Raw genomic sequence first — 24,443 nt, 5'->3', positions numbered from 1 at the left:
AGTCGTGACCTTAAAAAAATGTAACCTGGATTTAATGTAGCCTGGGTCACATTTTCTTTTATCTTGCATAGTTTTGTTCATGGTCTTCAAGTAAAATGGCACGTATCAAGTGACATTATCAATTTAGGTCAATTACCTTAGTTGATCATGACAAGTACATTAAACGCACATCCGCAATGCTGCAAATCAAGTTTAATCCTTGATGAGGCTGCAAAACCGGACTTTAAACTCTTGACAAAATACGGGAGGAGCTATAAGTGAGCGCTATAAGTGCTTTAAGTGAAAGTGAAAGTTACCTGAAACATGGAACTATAAGTCTAGAAGTCAATAAACTGTTTATCTCTTTAAACAAGTAAGAAAACAGCTGATATTTACCTGCAGGTATGTGATGGAAATACAGAGATTTCCCTTAACAGTTTTCAAATGTTAAATAGACTAGTTAATTGTGCAAGTAGAATAAATTGAGCAATGGTGGAAGTGTGATTCAAAGTGTGGTTGTTTACTACATTTAAATGGTTTCATAATTGTATTACTAAACTATGTAAATTATGTCATCCAATTTTATGTGAAATAATTAAAGTTAATTTTGTCAAATCACTTAAAAGGTCTGAGAAACAGGAAGCTTGTGTAGTGAGATACAATACATTACAATGCATGCTGTTTAAATAAACTATGTGCTGACTTTTTCCTGATCAGGAAGAGCAATGGCAGAATCAAAACAAAGGGTGACCAGTGAAAAGAGTTTAGAAATACCTCAAAGTAAGTCAGTAACCCAGAAATGTGAATGTTTTCCTCAGATCTTAAAGGAATAGTTCACCCGAAAATGAAAATTATGTTATATTTAACCTTATTTACTCTTTATACAGAGACAATTCACAGTGACCACGTTTATCAAGCTGCAAAAGAAAAAAAAAAAAAGAAAAAGAATAAAAAAACATGATTGCACACTAACCTAAAAGTAGTCCTTACAACTCACAAAAAATGGCCAGGTTTGACATAAGTGGTTCTCACATGTGTCATAACCGAACATGACAATGAGATTTGACAGCTACAGTGAAGGGGTTTCCATGAGTAAAGGCTTGAATTTCGAATTGTCCCTCACACAAAGCTATCAAATGGAAGCTGTTTGGACTTCCACTTGTTGTTTCCACTTTTTGCACTTAACAGCCTCAGTCCTCATTCACTTTAATTGTATGGAAAGAGCAGCATGAACATTCTGCTAAACATCTCCTTTTGAGTCATACAGGGTAGGAATGATATGAGTGTGTGTAAATGAGGACAGAATGTTCATTTTTGCATGAACTATCCCTTTAAGGATTGTGTCCAGAAATGTATGTGCTATATTTTTATCCGTTCTTTTTTTTTTTTTTTTTTTATTTATTTATTTTTTTTCAGTCATTACATCCTCTAGTGGTCCTTTAACTGAAGAGCTCCAGTGTTCTATCTGTCTGGACGTTTTCATTGATCCAGTCACCATTCCATGTGGACACAGCTTCTGTAAAACCTGCCTGAAAGAGTGCTGGGACAATAGCAAGGGCTGCTGCTGTCCATACTGTAAAGAAACATTCAGTAAAAGACCCGACCTCAAGGTCAACACAGCACTTAGACAGGTCGTGCAGCACTTTAAAGAAAAGTCTGGTCTGAGAAAGTTCTGTGAAGTTCTTTGTGACATCTGTGATGAAAGAAAGCTGAAAGCCGTGAAGTCCTGCCTGGTGTGTCAGAGCTCTTACTGTGACACTCACCTGGAACCTCATCACAGAGTCCAACGTTTAAAGAAACACAAACTCATTGATGCTGTGGTGAATCTGGAGGACTATATATGCCAGGAACATGAGAAACCTCTGGAGCTCTTCTGCAGAGATGATCAGATGTGTGTGTGTCTGTTCTGCGCTGCGACAGATCACAAGACTCACAACACTGTTCCTATAGTGGAGGAGAGTGGAGAGAAGAAGGCAAGAGTTACTTACAACGTTAAAATGCTAAACTGCTTTTAAAGCACATGCCGAAATCTGATATATGGCAATATATACAAAACACATGAAATATGTTCAGATATGGTTTTCACTGATATAAAGTCACATACTTGTACATTTGGCATGTGCAGCATTTCATAATACTACAAAATTAGTTTTCATATATGTAACATATTTTTTCAAATACTAGTGGAATTTGAATATGTACATATTTGCTCAAATAAACTGTAGGGCCGTATTTAAGAGCGCAAGCATTAAGTGCAACTATGCCATAAGTGATAAGCTCGAAGCCTGTGGACATGGCCATGAAATTTTGGTTTTTTCGTGCAAGCATGCACAAAGTCTAGGCGCAAGTGGGTTTGGCAATTTAATTCGAAGGTTCTTCTCCAGTTATTCTGCTGTCTGCATCATATTGTATTCCATTCCCTCAAGTACCAGCAATATAATCAAGGACAGCACATTCATAAGAAGTTGGTAGTGTAAATGGACTGTATGCAATACATTAGAGGAATTGAAAATTATGTTCATTTGTGCATTAACTGTCCTTGATGAATGCCAGGCATATGACAGTGACACGCTCCTTTTATACACATAGAAAATATGATTCTCATCAGAATATGGATGTATGCTCCACTAAATTATAGAGAATGTAAGTATTATTAATCATTTTCGTCTACTGACACAAATCATGTCTAGTATTTACAGTGATCATATCGGCACACACTTTAATTCTAATGGTCGATTTTGATTTTTTTTAAAATTAATTCATGTATTTAAACACTATAATATTAAACCAAAAATATTTCTAAATTCAAATTACACTTCAAACGAAACGAAAGTATAATCCAAATAACGAAGTGGTAAAAAAAATACAATAAAATCGCATATCGCAACTTCTTTCACCTGCCCCATTTGCAGTGACTTCAAAATCACTCTACGATAACAGGTGGAAAATCACTAATACAAATTAGATAATAAATACAATTGTAAATATAAACATAGTTTTATATTGATCTATAGATAGTTTAACACAAATCTCTCAACAGCGACAACAGTGATCGTCATGGACAATTTGATGTTCCACTTTACAGTATTTTACAGTATTTACAGTATTTTCAGTACAGTATTTACAGTATTTACAGTATTTTCAGAGTTTCGACATAAACTTTGCTGCTGGAATCTCCAAACTGCAAATGCAGGAATTGAATTTGGACTTTGCGCTGAGATAAGAGGTAGTTTTGAAACGTCTTAGCGCAATTACATATTTATCAGGAAAATAGCAAATTGTGCGTTGTGCCACTTCATTTAGATACAATACACCCAGAGTTTGCGGGTATACACCCATGGTAGCTCAAACACTCCAACACACACGCACTTCTGCTTTGTGCTGGCACAAAGATTGCACTTAGAATTAGTACTAAAAATTGGATAAGACATTGCACACAGTCATAGCACGTAGCATTGCCCTCACGAAGAAAGAGCCCGTAATTTTATATGTATATTCGTACTGTACGTAGCCATATATCAGATTTCTGTTTTGGAGAATTCAAGCAGAAATATGTTTGATAGAAGAAGATGGAATATCTATATTCAGATGTGTTCTTATGTTTCTATAGAATAAGCTGGTGAAGACACAGGCAGATGTGCAGCAGATGATTCAGGACAGAATCAAGAAGATCCAAGACATCAAAAACTCAGCAGAACTCAGAAAAGTGAGTTAAAAAATGACTAGCAAGGAAAGTTTGTCATAACAAATGTGTGTTGACTTGACTCGCCTGAAAGTTTAAAACAGTTTAAAGGCTAGTTTGAAGTTTGATGGTTATATACCTGTAGGTCTAATGTAGTTTGAAAACTTGGGCATTTTTTGACATTTTGAAAGTTATAAGCATGTGTATTTTGAAAACAGTTACAATATATGCCTTGGTATGTACAATATTTGATAAGTACTGTACTGAGCCCCATAAAGGACAGGGAGAAAATGTATTTTCTGAAAGAGTTATGTGTTCCTCACAAAAACATTTACATTCCCTCACAACAGTTTTGTGTTCCCTCGCAACCATACTTTGGGGGATTTTATAATCATTCTGCAAAACAAACAAAAAACTTTTTTTTTTTTTTTTACTAACTTTAATATAGTAACACCATGGTTAATTTATTGTGAGAGAACCCAAAATTATTGCGAGGGAATGCAAAACTTTTGTGTGGGAGTGCATAAATTCACTCCCTGTAATATATATTTCTTTCTACCTGTTGTAATTCTGTCTGTATGTAATGTTATATAACCTTCAGACTTCAGGCTTTGCCAAGCCAGCATTTACTGTCTTTACTAGCTTTGCTTTTCTAGTTTTTATGCATTACTTATTTTACGCATTATAATGTTTCAATTTCCCTTATAAATAAAGGTGGTGAATTTTTTCATTGATCTTTTGTATTATTCTATTCATCAGAAAAACACAGAGGAACAGACAGCAGCCAGTGTCGAGCTTTTTATGGCTCTGATGCGCTCCATTGAGAGATGTCAGGCTGAGCTGCTGGAGGTGATGGAGGAGAAGCAGAAAGCAGCAGAGAAACAGGATGAAGAGCTCATTAAAGAGCTGGAGAAGGAAATCACTGAGCTCAAGAGGAAAGATGCTGAGCTGGAGCAGCTTTCACACACTGAAGATCATCTTTATCTCCTACAGGTCAGATTCAATCTCTCTGATCAATCATAATGCATAACACCAGAGGTTTTTAACAAGGGGTCAGTGGAAGTACTGGAGGGAGTCCTATAATTGTTGTTTGATCTTAAGCTAATTGTGTTAAACCAGAATACAATATTAAATTAAAGTCAACTAAAGCTACAGTTAAGAATCTAAAGAAAAGTTATATGTTTTACTGACCCTCCCACATTAAAATGTATTAATATAATAATAATAATAATAATAATAAACTTTATTTTATATAGTGCCTTTAAAGAGGCCTCTCAAGGCACTTTACATAGAAAGGAAAAAAATACAGAGCTTAATACAAATAGAATAAACATGCATCTTGAAACAGCTAATGATAAAACACAGTAAATATAATGATAATAATAAATTAACTGAAAACAATAGGAGCAAACAAAAGCCTCCTGGAAAAAAATAAATTTTAAGATATGATTTAAATTCACTAAAAGACTGAACTTCTCTAAGTTCTAAGGGTAGAGAGTACCAGAGTTTCGGAGCATAAGAAGAGAAAGCCCTGTCACCCATAGAGCGTAAATGAGTCTGAGGAACAGTTAAAAGACCAGATTTAGAGGAGCGGAGATCATGCTTTGGGGTGTACAGGGTTAAAAGCTCAGGCAAATATTGGGGAACCAAACCATGCAAAGCCTTGTAGGTAAGCATAAGAATTTTAAAATCAACATGAAACCTGACAGGGAGCTAGTGCAAGGATTCCCAGTAGGAGTGATGTGATCACTTGCCTTGGCCCTAGTCAGGATTCTGGCAGCTGAGTTTTGCACATATTGCAATTTATTTAATGTAGATTTTGAGACCCCAGCAAGGAGAACATTGCAATAATCAGTGTGAGAGAAGACGAAAGTATTGATCAGCTTTTCAGCCACAGAGAATGATAACATAGAGTGCAGTCTTGCAATGTTTCTGAGATGATAAAAGGATGTTTTAACAGTATTTTTTACATGAGGATCAAAATGACAAATTTGTGTCAAATAAAACACCAAGATTTTTTCATTTTTGCTCCAAAACTGAGCCCTCAATGGACAGAGTAAAGGAGCCAGCCTCATGAAGCTGGTGAGAAAACCCAGTAAGCATAACGTCTGTCTTATTACTGTTAAGACAAAGAAAATTTTGAGCCATCCAAGTTTTTATCTCAGAAATACAGTATAAAAAAAAAAGGCATCTGCCAAATTTTCAACAAGTTTAGAATGAATGCAGATCTATGTGTCGTTTGCGTAGAAATTATAATTAAGACCCAGTGATCTTAAAAGCTGACCAAGAGGAAAAATATAAATACTAAAAAGTAAAGGGCCCAAAATTTAACCCTGTGGGACACCAGAGTGGACTGAACCAATCTTAGACCTGTAACCACCTAGAGAGATAAACTGCCTACGATCAGAGAGATAGGACCTGAACCAGTTTAATGCAGTACCGGAGACACCAAAGACAGATTTAAGATGGGTGAGTAAAACAGTGTGATCAACAGTGTCGAAAGCTGCACTGAGATCAAGAAGGATGAGAATAGAAAAAGAGCCTGAGTCTGAAGCCATTAACAAGTCATTAGTGACCTTGACTAGAGCCATTTCTGTATTATGAAATTTACAAAAACCAGACTGAAATGCCTCAAAGAGATCATTGACAATGAGGTGATTGTATAATTGAGAGGCAACAGCACGCTCTAAGATTTTTGCAAGGAAGGGAAGATTTGAAATGGGATGGAAGTTGCTCAAATTGTCCTAATCCATATTAGGCTTTTTTGGAACTGGAGTTACAGCAGCCATTTTAAATGCTGCAGGCACAACGCCAGTATGCAAGGAGTCATTTATTATGTCCAAGACAATGGGACACAGAGAGGCAAAACAGGATTTGAAAAAACTAGTCGGTAGAGGATCAGCTATGCTAGTGGTAGCTTTCACATGTGATACCTCATTACTTAGAGTAACATGGTCAAGTTGAGAGAAATTTGAGAGAGGGGTGCCGGAGAAACAAGACAGGCTGAGGAATGAAACCAAAAAGACAGATGTGGTAGCAAGAATATTTTTCCGAACAGTGTCAAATTGTTAAAATCAATGGCAGTATAAAACAGTCTTTTGGCTTTCTGCCGAAACAGTGGAATAGAGATGGCAGTCGAAGATGAAGAGACAAAACTACGTCTTGATCTGTGATACATGTAGCATTTTGGATGCAATATTCCATTATTTTGACAAAGTTCATGAGTATCTTTCGGCAAATAATAGTTCCATTTTCAATTCAGTAGCTGCCATGCAGTGTACCTTAAAGCCATGAAAGGACCACATCCACAGTAGCCTCAAAGAGATGTAAATCCTGGGCAAGGGAACAGCAGGGTTGACTCCACAATAGGAAGCTCACAGATAATAACAGCAGTTCAAAGTTTAAAAGGTAATCCCACATCACAACAAAGAATAAATAAAGTAGAGCTCAGACTATAAAAACGTAAAACTTTGAGGCTCTGAAAATCCGATACCAGTAAAATAAATATTTAAACATTTAAACGGTGAAAGGAGCGCCAGCCATACGCGCCAGCATTCCCTATCAACCGGAAATAGTTATTAAATAATGTAATGTACAAGTTAGACTCTGTTTATCATTGTGGAGGTGGGGGTGTGGTCAAGTGATCATCTGAGGGAGAGAGAAAGCGGTAAGGACTTCCACCTGGGGTGAATGATCTCTAATAACTGTTCTTTGTTTGCAGTGAGATGGGGGAGATAAAAGGTGACTCAGTCCACAGATGAGGAGAGAGTTGGCAAGTGAAGCATGTTTGATGTGCTGGAGCTGACATTGCTGGAAAGCAAGTTTTTGTTGTGACCGCTGTAAAGCGTTGTTTTTGTTTGTAATAAAAGAAACTGTCGTGGACTGTCGAACCGGCTCCCGCTTCCTCCTTTCATCACAACCAATAAACCTTTGTTACACTGTTGCCGAAACCCGTGAAGGAGGAAGAATACACTGCTATGGAATCCTCGCCGCTGAGAGAAATCATCAAGTCCTTCACCAGCATCCAACAGACCCAACAACAGGCCCCAAAGGAGCTGCGGAAGGAGCAGGAACATCACTTTGAGGCGCTCCTTCAGGCCCAAGCAGGGTACCGGCGGGCATTGCAGAGCTTGTTACCCCAGGAGGGGGCTTCATCCGCGACCCCGGCAGCAGTGGGACCTACGTGATACTCGCCAAGATGGGAGCTCAGGACGATGTGGAGGCATTCCTGGAGCTGTTTAAGCACACGACCAAAGCCCAGAAATGGCCACGTACGCATTGGGTGGTCCATCTTTTGCCGCTGCAGACTGGGGAGGCACAACTCGTGGCCCAACAACTCCCGTTCGCCAACCTCCTGGACTATGCTGGTCGCCCACAGCCCAGAACAACACCGCCAGCAGTTCTGCACCCTGATGCTGAGTGATGTCAGCCGCCCGTTCGCCTTTGCACAACAGCTCCGTGACGCCTGCCGACGGTGGTTGCTGACTGAGGAGGAAGATGATGCAGACTACATCGTCAACCTCATGGTGCTGGAACAGTTAGTCTACCGGCTGCCATGGGGAACAGCGGAGTGGGTCCATAATATTGAGGCTGTGGTTAGTCCCCGCTTCACCCAACCACTAATTTTGAGTACCAATTGGCTGGCTTTTCAAACGTTATTGAAAGGGTTGTGTGTGGATGGGTCCTATAACAAAGTGTGCGATGTGGGGTTGCGATTTGCTGGCTGGGGAGGTGGAGCCTGGGCAGTCTACGTCAAACGTCAGGATGACATTAGGGAGGGGGAAGTCTCGGCTTCCCCAGCCCTTAGAAAATTCCCTGCAGGGGATATCCCTCTAGAGCAGACGCAAGACGAGACCCTTAAGCATGCCTTTGACCAAGTGAAAGTGATTGATGGTCAATACCTCCAGCCAGACGTTGCACTCGCATATCCGTATTTTTCAATTATCAAGGTTCGGTTATATCGAGTGTCACAGAACACTCAGACAAAGGAAGATACAACCCAATTATTAATACCGAAGAGCCATTGGGAAATGTTATTCCAGATGGCTCATTATAATCCAATGGTGGGTGACTTAGGGCAGGAAAAAATACTGAGCCATCTAATGGCCCATTTCTATTGGCCAGGTATTCGCGGGGTTGTACACCGATGGTGTGAATGTCAGCTGGTGAATCTGCCAGCCATTCCAAAAGCACAACTGCACCCTCTTCTGTTAATCGAGATCCCCTTCGAAAGAATTGAGATGGACCTCGTTGGGGCATTAGAATGGACAGCATGCAGGCATCACTTTGTGTTGGTGCTAGTGGACTATGCAATGCGATACTCGGAAGCAGTGCCTCTGTACACAATCTTAGCACGTAGTGTGGCAGAGGCACTCTTCAAAATCATCTCCCAAGTGGGGATTCTGAAAGAAATCCTCACTGATCAAGGCACTGCTTTCATGTCACCTACACTACGCAAGCTGTATGTATTATTAGGAATTAAATAGATTCTGACAAGCGTGTACCACCCACAAACGGACGGCTTGGTCTATTTAATCAGACCCTGAAAAACATGATTCGAAAGTTTGTTCACAAACGCTCGGAATTGGAATAAGTGGTTCGAACCCCTATTATTCGCGGTGCAAGCCTCCACGGGGTTTTCCTCATTCTAATAATTGTATGGTCATAAGCCTCGTGGCATCTTAGACATCATGAGAGAAAATTGGGAGGAGGGGCCTTTAAACAGCAAAAATGAAATTCAATACGTTCTTGACCTGAGAGCAAAACTCCATATATTGGGGCGACTTTCACAGGAGAATTTGTTACAGGCTCAAGAACATCAGTTCCATCTGTATAACGGGAGCTCGGCTAAGGGAATTTACACCGGGAGATAAGGTACTTGTATTGCTGCCCACATCAAGCTCTAAATTACTTGCGAAGTGGCAAGGACCCTTTGAGGTCACACGGCAATTCGGGGAAGTCAACTATGAGGTGAGGCTAATGGATAGAATCGGGGCACATCAGATATACCACCTCAATCTCCTTAAACCATGGAGAGAGGCGGTCCCTATGACACTGGTGATGGTAGTTCCGGAGAGAGTGGAGCTTGGACTGGAGGTGAGTTTTTAAAAATTTGATCAATTCACTTGCGGAGACCACCTCTCACCGTCCCAATACATGGAGGTTACCAAGTTGCAGAAAGAATTTTGAGATGTGTTCTCGCCCCTTCCCAGTCACATAAATCTCATAGAACACCACATAGAGACCACCCCTGGAGTAGTGGTATGCACTCGTCCCTACCGGTTGCCTGAGCGCAAAAAAAACAAGTAGTTCAGGAAGAATAGAAATCTATGCTTCATATGGGGGTAATAGAAGAATCACACAGCAACTGGTCCAGCCTGGTCATTCTGGTACCTAAGAGCAACGGTTCGGTTCTGTGTAGATTACAGAAAAGTCAATGCAGTGTCAAAATTTGATACATATCCAATGCCTTGTATTGACAGACTGCTCGATCTGTTGGGCGCGGCTCATTTTTATTCAACACTGGATTTTACAAAGGGATATTGGCAGATCCTCTTGATTCCAATTTCCTGTGAATAAACAGCTTTTCTACACCGTTTGGATTAAACCAATTCATGACACTTCCGTTCAGTTTGTTTGGGGCCCCGGCTACATTTCAGTGACTCATGGACAGAATCCTCAGAATGCACTCTGCTTATGCCGCTGCCTATCTGAGTGATATCATTATATACAGCAATGATTGTCAGCAGCATATGCAGCATCTGGGGTCTGTCCTGAGATCGCTGCGACGGGCGGGACTCACAGCAAACCCCAAGAAGTGCGTAATGGGACAGGTAGAAGCTCAGTATCTTGGGCTTTCACCGAGACCCAAGACCAAAAAGGATGTGAGACAGTTCCTGGGGCTGGCTGGCTATTATAGGAGATTTGTACCTAATTATTCGGACGTCACCAGCCCGCTGTCTGATCTCACTAAAAAGGGAGCACCAGATCCAGTCCAGTGGGCAGAGCCGTGCCAACAAGCTTTTATGCAGGTGAAAGCTACACTATGTGGTGGGCCGCTTCTACATTTACCTGACTTCTCTCTCCCTTTTGTTTTGCAGACGGACGCATTGGACAGGGGTCTGGGGGTTGTATTGTCCCAGATGGTGGAGGGGAAGGAGCGGCCCATGCTGTACATTAGTTGGAAGCTCTCAACGAGAGAGACTAAGTACAGCACCATAGAGAAGGAGTGTCTGGCCTTCAAATGGGCGGTCCTCACTCTCTGCTACTATTTATTGGGACGAGCGTTCACCCTCTGTTCGGACCACGCCCCACTCCAATGGCTCCACCGCATGAAGGATGCCAATGCCCGTATCACCCATTGGTATCTGGCACTCCAGCCATTTAAGTTCAAGGTGGTTCACAGGCCGGGGGCACAGATGGCTGTCGCAGATTTCCTCTCCAGAAATGGGGGGGATGGAGTGGGCAGGACGGACGGCCCCCAGCCTGAGTCAGGCGGTGTGGGTATGTGGAGGTGGGGGTGTGGTCAAGCGATTGTCTGAGGGAGAAAGGAAGTGGTAAGGACTTCTACCTGGGACTAATGATTTCTAATGACTTTTCTTTGTTTGCAGTGAGATGGGGGAGGTAAAAGGCGACTCAGTCCACAGACGAGGGAGAGAAATGGCGAGTGAAGCATGTTTGATGTGCTGGAGCTGACATTGCTGGAAAGCAAGAGTTTTTGTTGTGACCGCTGTAAAGCGTTGTTTTTGTTTGTAATAAAAGAAACTGTCGTGGACTGTGGAACCGGCTCCCATTTCCTCCTTTCATCACGGCCAAGAAACCTTTCTTACAATAATTTATGAATATTTTAATGGATTTCCAATGTTAACATTATAACAAAGTATGTTAGTACTTTAATGTGGTGCTAAATGCATTGCAAGATAACATTTCCCATGCTAAGGTTTTCTCCTCTCTCCTTCTGTAGATTCACCCATCTCTGTGCAGCCCTCCACAAACCCAGAGCTGGACTGATGTCAGTACTGACACTCATTTGGGTGTGTACATGCTAAGGAAATTCCTGAATCCACTTCAGATGACTCTAGAAGAGAAACTCAGTGAAACTGGTAACCGAATATCAAATACAGCATACAAAAAATATCTGATCTGAGGAAATTAATTTTTAAAAATGCAACTGGAAATTAAATTATTTCTTTTATTATTAAACTATAATAATTAGGTTATATTATAATTATACGTTTAATTAGCTGATCAGACAATTAGATAAACTTGCAGTCTATAATCAAGTATACTGATATATATTAAAAAATAAACATCTTCTTTTACTGTCATTAGTCTCCACAGAGCTGAAGATGATACATCAACATAAAGGTATAATGTGTGATCTGCACTGATTTTTCACATTCACAAGCAAATAGGTGTCCCCTATCTCTATCTCATGCATACATGTTAATGAAATTTATTAATGTTGGTACATTTTTGAAAATATATTTTGCATAGTATCAACTAGAATGTCATTTTCATATTAAAATGATATGCCATTTTAGTCAGAACTAATTTTCTAAAATTAATTAAGATGACATGACAAAATTATGACTAAATATCTTTAAAATTTTGTCAAAAAACAAGAATTATGATTCAAACCAGACACAAAATATATTAATGTGAGTGCACATCATTTTAAACATATTTATCGAAAGTGTTATTTTCTTTAGCTGTAAAAATTGGACAAAAATACTATGTGCATTTAAATTCTAAGTTCACTGAACACTTTAATACTAAATGTGTTTAAAAAATCTTTGTATTCCAAAGATGTGATTCATTTTCTGTCATCTCTATCTTAGTGGATGTGACTCTAGACCCTGATACAGCTCATCCTGAACTCATCCTGTCTGATGATGGAAAACAAATAAGTAATGGAGACATTAAGCATGATCTCCCAGATAACCCAGAGAGATTTGACAAACTTCCCTGTGTCTTGGGAAAGGAGGGGTTCTCCTTGGGGAGATTTTATTTTGAGGTACAGGTGGAGGGAATGACTGGCTGGAGTTTAGGAGTGGTCAGAGAATCCATCAGCAGGAAGGAGGAGATCGAAAATAGACCTCAGGATGGATTATGGGCTGTGGGTCTTTTGAGTATTGATGGATATACATCCGGGGAGTCAGTGGATTTTTTGGGAGTTTTAGACAATAACCCATTATTTATTACTCTGAGAGTAAATCCAAAGAAAGTGGGGGTGTTTGTGGATTATGAGGAGGGTCTGGTCTCCTTTTATGATGTGGAGTCTAGGTATCATATCTACTCTTTCACTGGTCAGTCTTTCACTGAGAAACTCTATCCATACTTTTCCCCAAGATTTGCTGATAATGATGAATATAAAAACTCAGCCCCAATGATCATCTTACCTGTCAACAGTGCTGGGTAGTAAGGTATTACATGTAATCTGGATTATTTAATCAGACTGCAAAAAAACAATTTTTAATTAGATTAAAAAAACATTTAAAATACTCAATCAGATTACAGTTAATTTTATGTATTATAAATCAGGCAACTGCAGTATATTGTTCGTAATTGATTGATTCCTTCTATTTTTTCTTCTTTCTAAATATTTTACATTTTTAATTCAAAATCAGCCTACAGCTGATATAAATTCGGCAAGTCTTTAAGTGTTTGCATACACATACCTTATATGAGTCATCAGCCAGGTGGCTATAATTACACTGAAGACTGAGCAGTAATCCACACATAAATGCTGAAGTGCCATAAAGTTAGTATTATCTTAGCTAATTGCTTTTGTAATTTTTTTTTTTTGTTTGTAAATAAATATAATTATATTATCATTATAATTATGTACTCAGCTTCAAAACTGTCCATGAATGCGCTTTTGTGACTGTTTGTGTGTGTGTGTGTGTGTGTGTGTGTGTGTGTGTGATTTGAATTATGGAGACACTAGAAATGTCCTCATAAACCACATTTATAGCATAATACCCTTGTAATTACCAGTTTGTAACCTAAAAAAAATTATCTTACATGGTGGTCTTGTTCATTTAAGATCATCCTTAGATGATATTTGGCCTCATATCAGTCACAGTGACTGCACTTTAGAAATTAAAAACAGCTGTGTGCGAACAGAGTTTGTGCCATTCTTCTGTGAATAGTTTAAATCTACCAACAGCAACTGCAGGATCAAATGGGTCTTAAAAGAGCAGACGCGATAACAAAGATCCGTGAAAAATCATACATTTTGTCAAATAACTTATGAGTTTATCCCGATCTACTGATCCTGAAGGAAATTTAAAGAAGTCCTAATCTCCAACAACCTTTCAGAAATGTGCTGTTTCAATCCCACAAACAACAATATTTGGAATTTTCAGCTCAATTTGAGCGAAGCACCCATAGACAGCAGTTCTATTCTGCACTGCCAAAAAAGAAACCTGTAAGTGCTGGAACGGAGCGTTTGCTTGTAAACAGTAATATTGCTATGTAACAATAATGACTGCCAGCTATCTGCGCAGTGATACAAATAGAAGCTTTGTGAAGAGGTCATAGCTGTGCTTAATCGTGATTAAAACACTGCTTTTGACCAATTAGCATCCAGGACCGGATGTATCCATTTTATATTAAATAACACAGTGTTTCAGTCAAAGATGTTTGTCAGGCATTTTCAGAATTCTAAATCCTTCTACAGAAGAAAGGGAGATCAGCTTCAACCAATTAATGCTGCCTTCATGTGCCATCAGATTTATCCCACTTCTGAAGTGGTAATTACGAGTATGTCGTGTTCACGTTCTTTGTTGTCGGAAAGAACGGGAAACATGGACGACGCCAGGTTCATTCATACATATTTCTTGAGGAACTTTTATTTTGACACCATAATACATATCACTCAGTTAGCTTGCCAACGATAATTATATTTTGGTCAAATACAAGCTATTTTCACGGTGTAAAAATGTACAACATGCATAGAATGGTTGCTGATATACATAAATTAATATGACCAATACGGCAAGCGTTACCAATTAGCTGTATTTAGAAAAATTAACAAAACCTGTCATTCACTACAGAAACTGTACTCTCCTCCACCATGTTGAAAGTTTAGGACTCCTCCCATCTCGGAAACTCGGGTATCAAAATGCCAGAGTTTTGGTGCATTCCATTTACCTCAGTTGTCGGAGCTGGGAATGACGTCACACCCGAGTTGACCGCGTTCCAGTACGCAAGTCGGAAAACCAAGATGGACGCGTCCAGGCAAACCTTTGTTGTGCTTGCTCTTTCAGAATACAAATGGGGTGGGGGAAGTAGCCATTGTTAGCAATACCAGTCAATAAAAACACATAAAAAAGCAGTATTTTGCACAGATAATCCCGAAGTATCATGTCCACAGATAGAGGTTGGATAGTACTGTGTGCACCACTGAGTTTACTGAGACACAGACAAACAGAAGTGCTAATAAACAATATATTACTACTGTTTCACTTACTGTTGATGCGCTGAGCAGCCATTTTGGATTCTGAAGTCGATGTTGTTGCGGTTCCTCCGAGTTTTCGAGATGGTTCCTACTAGGAACTCGGAATTTCCGACTTCCGAGTACAAATGGAACGCACCATATGCATAATTATCTCAGAATTTCCCAGTTGTAATTTCGACTTGAGGGGTCATTCATCATGTGCAACTTTCGAGTGGGAAACTCGTAATTACGATAATTCCGATAGCACGTGAAGGCAGCATAAGACCAGCAAGCCATCTTACGCTGGTTTAGCAGTTTTATTCTTTTCAGCAGAGTTACAAAAATCTTAGTATGCTAGGCTACAGTCATTTTATCTCATATTATCTTGCTCCTTGCTGTTTTTGTCCATCAAGTAAATCTTTTGTCTTAGGTGGTCACGTTTTGTTGTTTGTTGTGAATATGCCATTTTAAATTTTAAAAAAACTTATTCATCACACTCCACTTCCATAGGTGTCGCTAACGAGCACTGAACTGTTTGTGTTACTCTACTGTATTTGTGCTTATGCTCCTATCAAAGGCTGACAACTGGAGATTGTTGTATGTAACCGGCTATTCCTGCTAAACTCACATCAGTGTTGATTCGGTTTGTAATAATTGAAAGTATAAAGCTATCTGAGAGTGTATCACACAGTGATTTATTTAAACGATTGCTGGAGTACTAGCACTATGAATTAAGTTAGCTAATGTAACTGTTAGCAAGCTAGCTACAATATACAGCTCTACTTAAACATAGTAATTTGTCTATTATTTTAATGACATTTTGTTCAGTATTAAATATTTATTAATAAAATAACAAGACGCGCCCTTTTAGCGCATGTCAATGCTTTGAACTGTTAATTTTCTGTAATGTTTTGCACGTTTTGCTTACTGCTCAGTCAGTTAAATGGGCAGTTAGACATGGGCTTTCTTGGCTGAATGTATTATATGAACGAGTACCTTTATTATCCGACCTAGAGAACACGTAAATGTCACGGTTTAAACGATTATTTCTAGTTCTCATTGAAAGCTCTATGTTGGTCTTATGGAGTTGTGGTATCGTTTATTGTAAAGACGTAGTTAAAATGTGTTTTTATCAGTTATCGTCAATACTGATAACTTGTCGGGTGGCTAAAAATCCACATTTCAAGGCTTAATTGAACTTTCTAAATCGGTGTTTTTCAGCTGGACTCGTGCACTTAACTCCAGCAGCGAGTAAATCAAGAGTAATCATGAGTCATGCTGTGAGTATCATTGACCACGTGAGCACACACGTCATTAAAACATTAAAATTACACTTGAGCCCATGCGCCAATGTTGAGTGGCAGTTTAATCTGCAGCATGTTGTTTAGCTCAAACATCAACAATACTACGCTTGTACCATAGTAACCGTTGGCGCTCCTGTTCTCTCAGACTCAGAGGAAAAGACGGACGGCTTCCACTTCGTGTTCGAGACGTGGCAACAGCAAGAGGAATCGGAGTCAGACGTCCCACACAGCTATGGAGACCATTGATGTTCTTGAAAGTGACAGAACAAACAGTAAGTTTGGAATCTTTCTTCTGGAGGATGAGTCTTTTCACTCTGATTGTTGTGTTTGACAAGTTTGTCAAAGATCATGTTATTGGTACATGGCCTAAAACAACATGTATTTTAAGTTGGTGATAACATTCAATCAGTGCTATTATCTTATGTGAACGAGCAATTCTGCTGCCTCACACATTTCTAAGCATGGTTGGGCTAAATTAAGAATTTAAAAAGTGGTTTCCTTTCAGTAGATGAGTTGGAATTTGAATTGAATAGGCCACGCCCCACAGGATGTTGAATCAGTATGACAGGAAAAGGAATTGACAGACTTTATTATTATTATTATTAATGATTAATGAAGTTTTCAGACATTTGACACAAATAGTACAAATACAAATTAAAACATAACAGAAAATAAATAAAAAACAAAACTGAAGCGTGTCACAAACAAACACCAGCGGCCAAAAGTTTGGAGTAATGTACAGATTTTGCTGTTTCGGAAGAAAATTGGTGCTTTAATTCACCAAAGTGGCATTCAGCTGATCACAAAGTATAGTCAGGACATTGCTGATGTAAAAAACAGCACCATCACTATTTGAAAAAAGTCATTTTTGATCAAATCTAGACAGGCCCCTTTTCCAGCAGCCATCACTCCAACACCTTATCATTGAGTAATCATGCTAAATTGCTAATTTGGTACAATAAAATCACTTGCCATTATATCAAACACAGTTGAAAGCTATTTGGTTCGTTAAAAGAGGCTTAACATTGTCTTTGTGTTTGTTTTTGAGTTGCCACAGTATGCAATAGACTGGCATGTCTTAAGGTCAATATTAGGTCAAAAATGGCAAAGAAATAGAAACAGCTTTCTCTAGAAACTCGTCAGTCAATCATTGTTTTGAGGAATGAAGGCTATACAAAGTTTTCATACAAAGGTGTACACTACAGTCTTCAAAGACAAAGGACAACTGGTTCTAACAAGGACAGAAAGAGATGTGGAAGGCCAGATGTACAACTAAACAAGAGGATAAGTACATCAGAGTCTCTAGTTTGAGAAATAGATGCCTCACATGTCCTCAGCTGACAGCTTCATTGAATTCTACCCGCTCAACACCAGTTTCATGTACAACAGTAAAGAGAAGACTCAGGGGTGCAGGCCTTATGGGAAGAAACTGCAAAGAAAAAGCCACTTTTGAAACAGAAAACCAAAAAGAAAAGGTTAGAGTGGGCAAAGAAACACAGACATTGGACAACAGATAATTTGAAAAGAGTGTTATGGATCTTAACCCCACTGAGCTTTTGTGGGATCAGCTAGACTGTAAGGTGCTTGAGAAGTGCCCGGCAAGACAGCCACATCTATGGCAAGTGCTACAGGAAGTGTGGGGTGAAATGTCACCTGAGTATCTGGACAAACTGACAGCTAGAATGCCAAGGATCTGCAAAGCTGTCATTGCTGCACGTGGAGGATTTTTTTATTTTTTATATTAGTAATATCCTGACTATACATTATGATCAGTTGAATGCCACTTTGGTGAATAAAAATACCAATTTATTTCCATAAGAGCAAAATCTGTACATTATTCCAAACTTTTGGCCACCAGTGTATATTAAATTAATTTAACAAAGACCGTTTTTCTGGCTTTTTTGTTTTTGAAAATGTTATAGATTCAAAATTAATTTCAAGGGCTGTTTGGAAATGAACAAAGTTGGGTTTTTAACTCACTCCACTTACTCTGATGAATATAAAATTGTCCTATTAACAAAAACAAATCAATAACATACACTTTTCTTTTTGAAATGTCATATTCATTCGAGTAAAGTAAAACTGTTGATAGATTTAGGACTAAGTAAAATTTCATTTTCAAATTAAATTTTGATTGTGACATCTCATAGAACACAAGTTTATGTTCAAAACACTTAAATACAATTGGAAAGTTTTTTTAGAAAGGCAATAACAACCCTGTACACAGTGTAGCAGCTCCGTTAAAATGATTCATGGGTCTTCTGGTAGATTTGTTCTTTCTAGAGGCATTAGACAGGGCTGCCCAGTTTCTTTTTTGCTTGTCACGCAAGTTTTTCCTGTTATGTAAATATGACTTTCTTTCAAGGTATTAAAATTTTTGGGAATTAATTAAAAATGTGTCAGTTGGCCGAAGACACACTTTGTTCCTTAAAAATGCTGCAGAGGTTAGCGAGGCAATTTGTACCATAAATAATTTTTCAGAGGTATCTGGTCTCAAACTAAATATTAGCAAATGTGAGTTATTTCCAATTAAGAGTGTTAACTTCAATGAAACTGAAGGGATCCCTGTTAAGGAGGTTGTCACATACCTCGGTGTAAAACTTTGTAACGATGAAACATCTCATGCTTCATCTTAACTTTGGAATTGACTGAATTGCAACTCAAGAGAAATTCGACACATTTACATGGCAGAGGAATTTCATTAGTCATCACAAGTTTTGGTCCAAAACGTGATTAATTACATCATTGATTTCAACAAATTTGCCTATTTATTCTCTGATATGTGGAATATATTTTGTCAACTAATCACATGTGATTGATTATATTTAACATATTTCTTATAAAATAAGTTCAATTAGTCAAAATAATTAGCACAGCTATCAAACCACAAAATAGCCACCATAATGTTTTTTAAATAACTAGTTACATCACAACTTTTTATAACCTCACAAATCATTGTATCATGAAATATTTCAGGATATACCCCAAATGGTGTGTTTACAATTACATGCATATGGGTGAGTTGTGCTGAAAAATTAAATGCATAATTAAAAACTAAATTTGTACATTTTCATTTTAATTCTATAAACTTTAATTTTTTAATTACAATTCTGCATCCTGTTTCATGCCTCAGTTCAGTTTGAACTCAGAAATGGAATTGGAATTTGAAAGGCATTCTTAATTCAAGTCTAAATAGTGCACACCACTTCCTTGCATGTTTTAGAGTCTTTTTTAAAAAAAAAATCTCAGTATTTCTCTTCAATGTGCTATTTTGCTTTTATTTCACTATCCACTGGATAAGGTGAAGATGTGGTGGATTTAACGTGTGAAGGGTCAGAACCTGCTGTTGTTGATCTCACGAATAATGATTCAGTTGTGGTGAGTCCTAAGCACATACACTGAACATCCATATTGAACCAGTGATTTGGCCTAAGCATGTATCGTGCTTTATGGATTTGTGTTGGTGTTGTATAATTAAAGACCCTTATAATAACTGATCGTCTCTGTTCTGTTTTACTGTTCTCTCATGCCTTGTCGGGGGAAAAAAGGTTGTGGAAGAGGGTAAGGCTCCATCCTGTTTTCCTTTTATTGATCTGTATTAGGGATATTCTGATAAATCATCAAATATTTGGCCATTTTGAGATTATTTGAGATTATATGCTTTGTCTGATAACTGTGCCCACTTGGCCGAATAACAAAAGCGTTTACTTTCCCTTGTATTGGTTTCAAAAATCTACCAATAGTCTTGTCAATGTACACAATATCTGTTTTTAAATATATTTTTATTCCTGAGTAAATACTAAATATTGTGTAAAAAAAACAAAAAAACAGTGTGTATTTTAACATTTAAGAACTGGCCCCATTCACTTCCTTTGTAATCACCTTACTGTACCGCAATTTAAATTCTTTTTTTTTTTTTTTTTTCTTCTCCAGTCAATTATTTTTTTTGGAGTAATCAACATTATGCCACAAATGCTGTTGATTTAGCCTAACTTGTATTGAACCTGGAATATTCCTTTTAAGCACTGTAAATGGGTCATTGCCACTAAATGAATTTTGTAACCTATGTATAAATTCATTGTTTGTGTTGCAGTTGTGCCAAGCAGACGCAGGCAGGACACAGAGAGTTACGTACTGAGCAGTGATGAAGAGGAAGAGTCCAGTCTAAGACTCAGTCCAGGCTTACTTTCCACTCTACATGAGAGCTCCAGAGCCAGGTATACACACAACATCCATTACCATGCTCAAATGTCTGTCAGTACCAAACTATTAGAATATTGAACCTGCAAGTACATCTGGTCATGTGTGTTTTTTTTTTTGTTGTTTTTTTTTGTGGTGCTTAGGTCTACTCCTGGGGCAGTTAGCTGTCCTGTGTGCATGGATGCTTATTCAGAGGTAAGTCATTTTATGTGCCTGTTACTCAACTAATTATACATGCTTAACATTATTTAGCCAGATAGAATGTGTTGCTGGATCAACATCCTTGTTGGTCCTGCAACAACATTTCTATCAAAATCTATCAAAATCATTTAATTTGAAGGGCATTTGAAGGTATAGTTCACCCATAAATGAAAATTGTCAACACTGACTCACCCTTAAGTCATTCCAAACCCGTATGACTTTATCTTTTCCGTGGAACACAAAATAAGATGTTGATATTAAATGTCCCGGATGCTCTTTTCCATGCAATGAAAGTGAATACAGGGGCTGTTAAGCTCCAAAAATGAACCATAAATTATTATGAAAGTAGGCCATACGCCTAGTGTGCTATATTCCAAGTCTTCTGAAGCCATACAATATTTTTATGTGAGGAGAAGACTGAAATGTAGCTAATCTCATTGGCACTTGCATACACTCAAATAGATTTGACTTCATATTTGATGTGTTACATCAAACATCCTTAGTTCGTGTGAGTCTTATGACTATTCATTATTGACATCAAACTTGGCGTGACTTGTAGTTGGGTGAACTATTCCTTTAAACTGAATTATTATTTTTTTTTTTTTGGAATAAATTGTGAGTCGTTGTTCCTATTTTCAGATTACTGACAGCGGTCGGCTCATGGTTTCCACGAAATGCGGCCACCTGTTCTGTAGTCAGTGCCTCCGCGACTCTCTCAGTAGAGCTCACAGCTGTCCTACGTGTAGAAAGAAACTCACTCACAAACAGTATCACCCCATATATATATAATTGTAAGATAAACAAGTTACCCAGGCATTGAGATCAGCATTCAGTCAGCAAAATTCTAGATGCTCTCACTAATCAACTGCACATGGCCCTCTGTGTGGCAAGTTTAGCTCTTTCATATTTTGTACATCAATACAGATATGACATTTTGGCGGGAAAAAAAACAACTTGCAGGAGTTAAACTTGCACTTAGTCCAGAAATAGAATTTTTAAATTGTGAATACATATACTGTTTTGGAGTACAAGAGGAACCTAACTTTGCATGGAGAAGCCTGGGTTTGAGGACTTTGCTGCTAATATTATTTTTTTTGTTTTTGTTTTGTCACTCAACTGCCCAGTTTATAGTGTTGAGTAACTTAGTTAATGATAGGGTCCAGATCAAATGGTAAATGTATGAACAACCTTATTGTAATGTTAGTTTAGTTTTAAGAAGAAAACAACTCTCTGCTGGATTGTTCTCCATTCTTGTATTGAATTGGTTTGGGATGCCTCACCCTCATACTGGCCTTGTTAGCTTTGTTCATTTATAATTAGGGCATTGGCATCTGCATATCAGAATTAATAAACTGATTCTTGATTGGCCATCAATCATATTGTAAATTTGAAGGATGAAACAGTGGATTTTGGTCAAGACAACGTAAATGTTTTGATTGTGCTTTCCCAGGAAAAGTCCTTCAATGAACATAAGCACTTTTAAACAATATCTTATATTGATAACTTACTCAGTGGTCATGTTTGAATGGTAAGTTGACAAAGGGGACTAAAACTAACAAGGCTAGTTTGTAAATGTAAATATTTGTATATACTTTCATGTATGAAGGACCTGTAAGTTAAGAAATGTTAGTCATGTCAGGACCATTGAATTTATTTCAATAAACATTTTGATCACTGATTGTTTACTTCTATTTTTTCCCGGTTTGGTGCTTTTATATGTCAATCATATAAAATGCATTTTTGTTAAGGGTCCAGTGATATGACAAATTTTGTCAGGTACAGATGAAGAAGAAAAAAACAACTATGGGCCGATACAGATATTTTGCCACAGCTTATTTTGTCATCAGACAATTTTTTTTTTGCATAGGAAATATGCTTTTAAAAATGTACAAAGAGGTACAAAAGCTATTTTATTTTTCTAACAATAAATAATTTCCATTGAAAGTGGATTGGATCTGTGATAGGTCACATGACAGGTCAAAATATTAAAAGCCACAATGAAAGATAAATAAACAAGATACAACTAAATATGATGACAAGACCATTCTGTGTTGGGTAATTAATAAAAAAAGTAATCCACAACAAATTACTAACAACTTTCCTAAAATTATTATCAGATTTCTTTACTGATTACCTCATTGAAAAAATAATCACATTACTAATTACTTTTAAGTTACTTGTTTTTTAAGTAATGTCTATTTTCTCCTTGTTCATTGCTGCACACCCTTCAGCTGTCACAGAAATGCAAACAGACGTACATATGAACACGTGAATTCACATTTTAATAGTATTACACATACAGTTGAAGTCAGAAGTTTACATACACCTTAGCCAAATACATTTAAACTCAGTTTTTCATAATTCCTGACATTTAATCATAAAAATCATTCCCTGTCTTAGGTCAGTTAGGATCACTACTTTATTTTAAGAATGTGAAATGTCAGAATAATAGTAGAGAGAATGATTTAGTTCAGCTTTTATTTCTTTCATCACATTCCCAGTGGGTCAGAAGTTTACAGAAAATGTGTTCGTATTTGGTAGCATTGCCTTTAAATAGTTTAACTTTGGTCAAATGTTTTGGGTAGCCTTCTGCAACCTTCTCACAATAAGTTGCTGGAATTTTGTCCCATTCCTCCAGACAGAACTGGTGTAACTGAGTCAGGTTTGTAGGCTTGCTCGCACATGCTTTTTCAGTTCTGCCCACAAAATGTCTATCGGATCGAGGTCAGGGCTTTGTGATGGCGACTCTAATACCTTGACTTTGTTTTCCTTAAGCCATTTTGCCACAACTTTGGAGGTATGCTTGGGGCCATTGTCCATTTGGAAGACCCATTTGCGACCAAGCTTTAACGTCCTGGCTGATGTCTTGAGATGTTGCTTCCACATACTATCCTCATAATTTTCCTTCCACATGATGCCATCTATTTTGTAAAGTGCACCTGTCCCTCTTGCAGCAAAGCACCCTCACAACATGATGCTGCCACCCCCATGCTTCACGGTTGGGACGGTGTACTTCGGCTTGCAAGCCTCACCCTTTTTCCTCCAAACGTAACAATGGTCATTATGGCCAAACAGTTCAATATTTGTTTCATTAGACCAGAGGATATTTCTCCAGAAAGTAAGATCTTTGTCCCCATGTGCAAGATCTTTGACCCCATCAATCTACACTTCATACCCCATAATGACAAAGCAGAAAGCAGATTTTTGATAACTTTGCAAATTAATTAAAAGAAAAAAACTGAAATATCACATTAACATATGTATTCAGACCCTTAACTCAGTACTTAGTTGAAGCACCTTTGGCAGTGATTACATCCTCAAGTCTTTTTGGGTATGAGGCGACAAGCTTTGCACACCTGGATTTGGGGATTTTCTGCCATTCTTCTCTGCAGATCCTCTTAAGCTCTGTCAGGTTGTGTGAGGACCGTCGGTGGACAGCCATTTTCAGGTCTCTCGAGAGATGTTCGATTGGGTTCAAGTCCGGGCTCTGGCTGGGCCACTCAAGGACATTCACAGAGTTGTCCCTAAGCCACTCTTGCGTTGTCTTGGCTGTGTCCTTAGGGTCATTGTCCTGTTGGAAGGTGAACTTTCAGCCCAGTCTGAGGTCCTGAGCACTCTGAACCAGGTTTTCATT

At 38.2% G+C, this 24,443-nt stretch overlaps 1 protein-coding gene across 4 annotated transcripts; it reads left to right on the top strand.

The window, feature by feature from the left end:
• Positions 1-270: 270 nt before the first annotated feature.
• On the top strand, positions 271-22,485 carry LOC127412881 (E3 ubiquitin/ISG15 ligase TRIM25-like). Of its 4 annotated transcripts, XM_051649574.1 has the most exons (14): positions 271-381; positions 697-759; positions 1,396-1,952; positions 3,590-3,685; positions 4,421-4,654; positions 11,625-11,763; positions 11,993-12,028; positions 16,326-16,384; positions 16,554-16,680; positions 19,710-19,786; positions 19,957-19,969; positions 20,502-20,625; positions 20,752-20,803; positions 21,449-22,485. In XM_051649574.1, exons 2-14 carry the CDS (start codon positions 705-707, stop codon positions 21,596-21,598), a joined length of 1,719 nt encoding a protein of 572 aa, XP_051505534.1. In that variant the 5' UTR covers positions 271-381; positions 697-704; the 3' UTR covers positions 21,599-22,485. The 4 variants fall into 4 exon arrangements, 2 of the variants coding, with proteins under 2 accessions (XP_051505534.1, XP_051505535.1); XM_051649575.1 differs by lacking the exons at positions 19,710-19,786; positions 19,957-19,969; XR_007892498.1 differs by lacking the exons at positions 19,710-19,786; positions 19,957-19,969; positions 20,502-20,625; positions 20,752-20,803; positions 21,449-22,485 and adding an exon at positions 12,502-15,701 and having other exon boundaries at positions 16,527-16,607.
• Positions 22,486-24,443: the final 1,958 nt, after the last annotated feature.

The sequence above is a fragment of the Myxocyprinus asiaticus genome, chromosome 22 (assembly GCF_019703515.2).
Source record: "Myxocyprinus asiaticus isolate MX2 ecotype Aquarium Trade chromosome 22, UBuf_Myxa_2, whole genome shotgun sequence".
NCBI lineage: Eukaryota > Metazoa > Chordata > Actinopteri > Cypriniformes > Catostomidae > Myxocyprinus > Myxocyprinus asiaticus.
The sequence above is the reverse complement of the archived record's forward strand: the minus strand, read 5'-3'. Positions and strand labels throughout refer to the sequence as shown.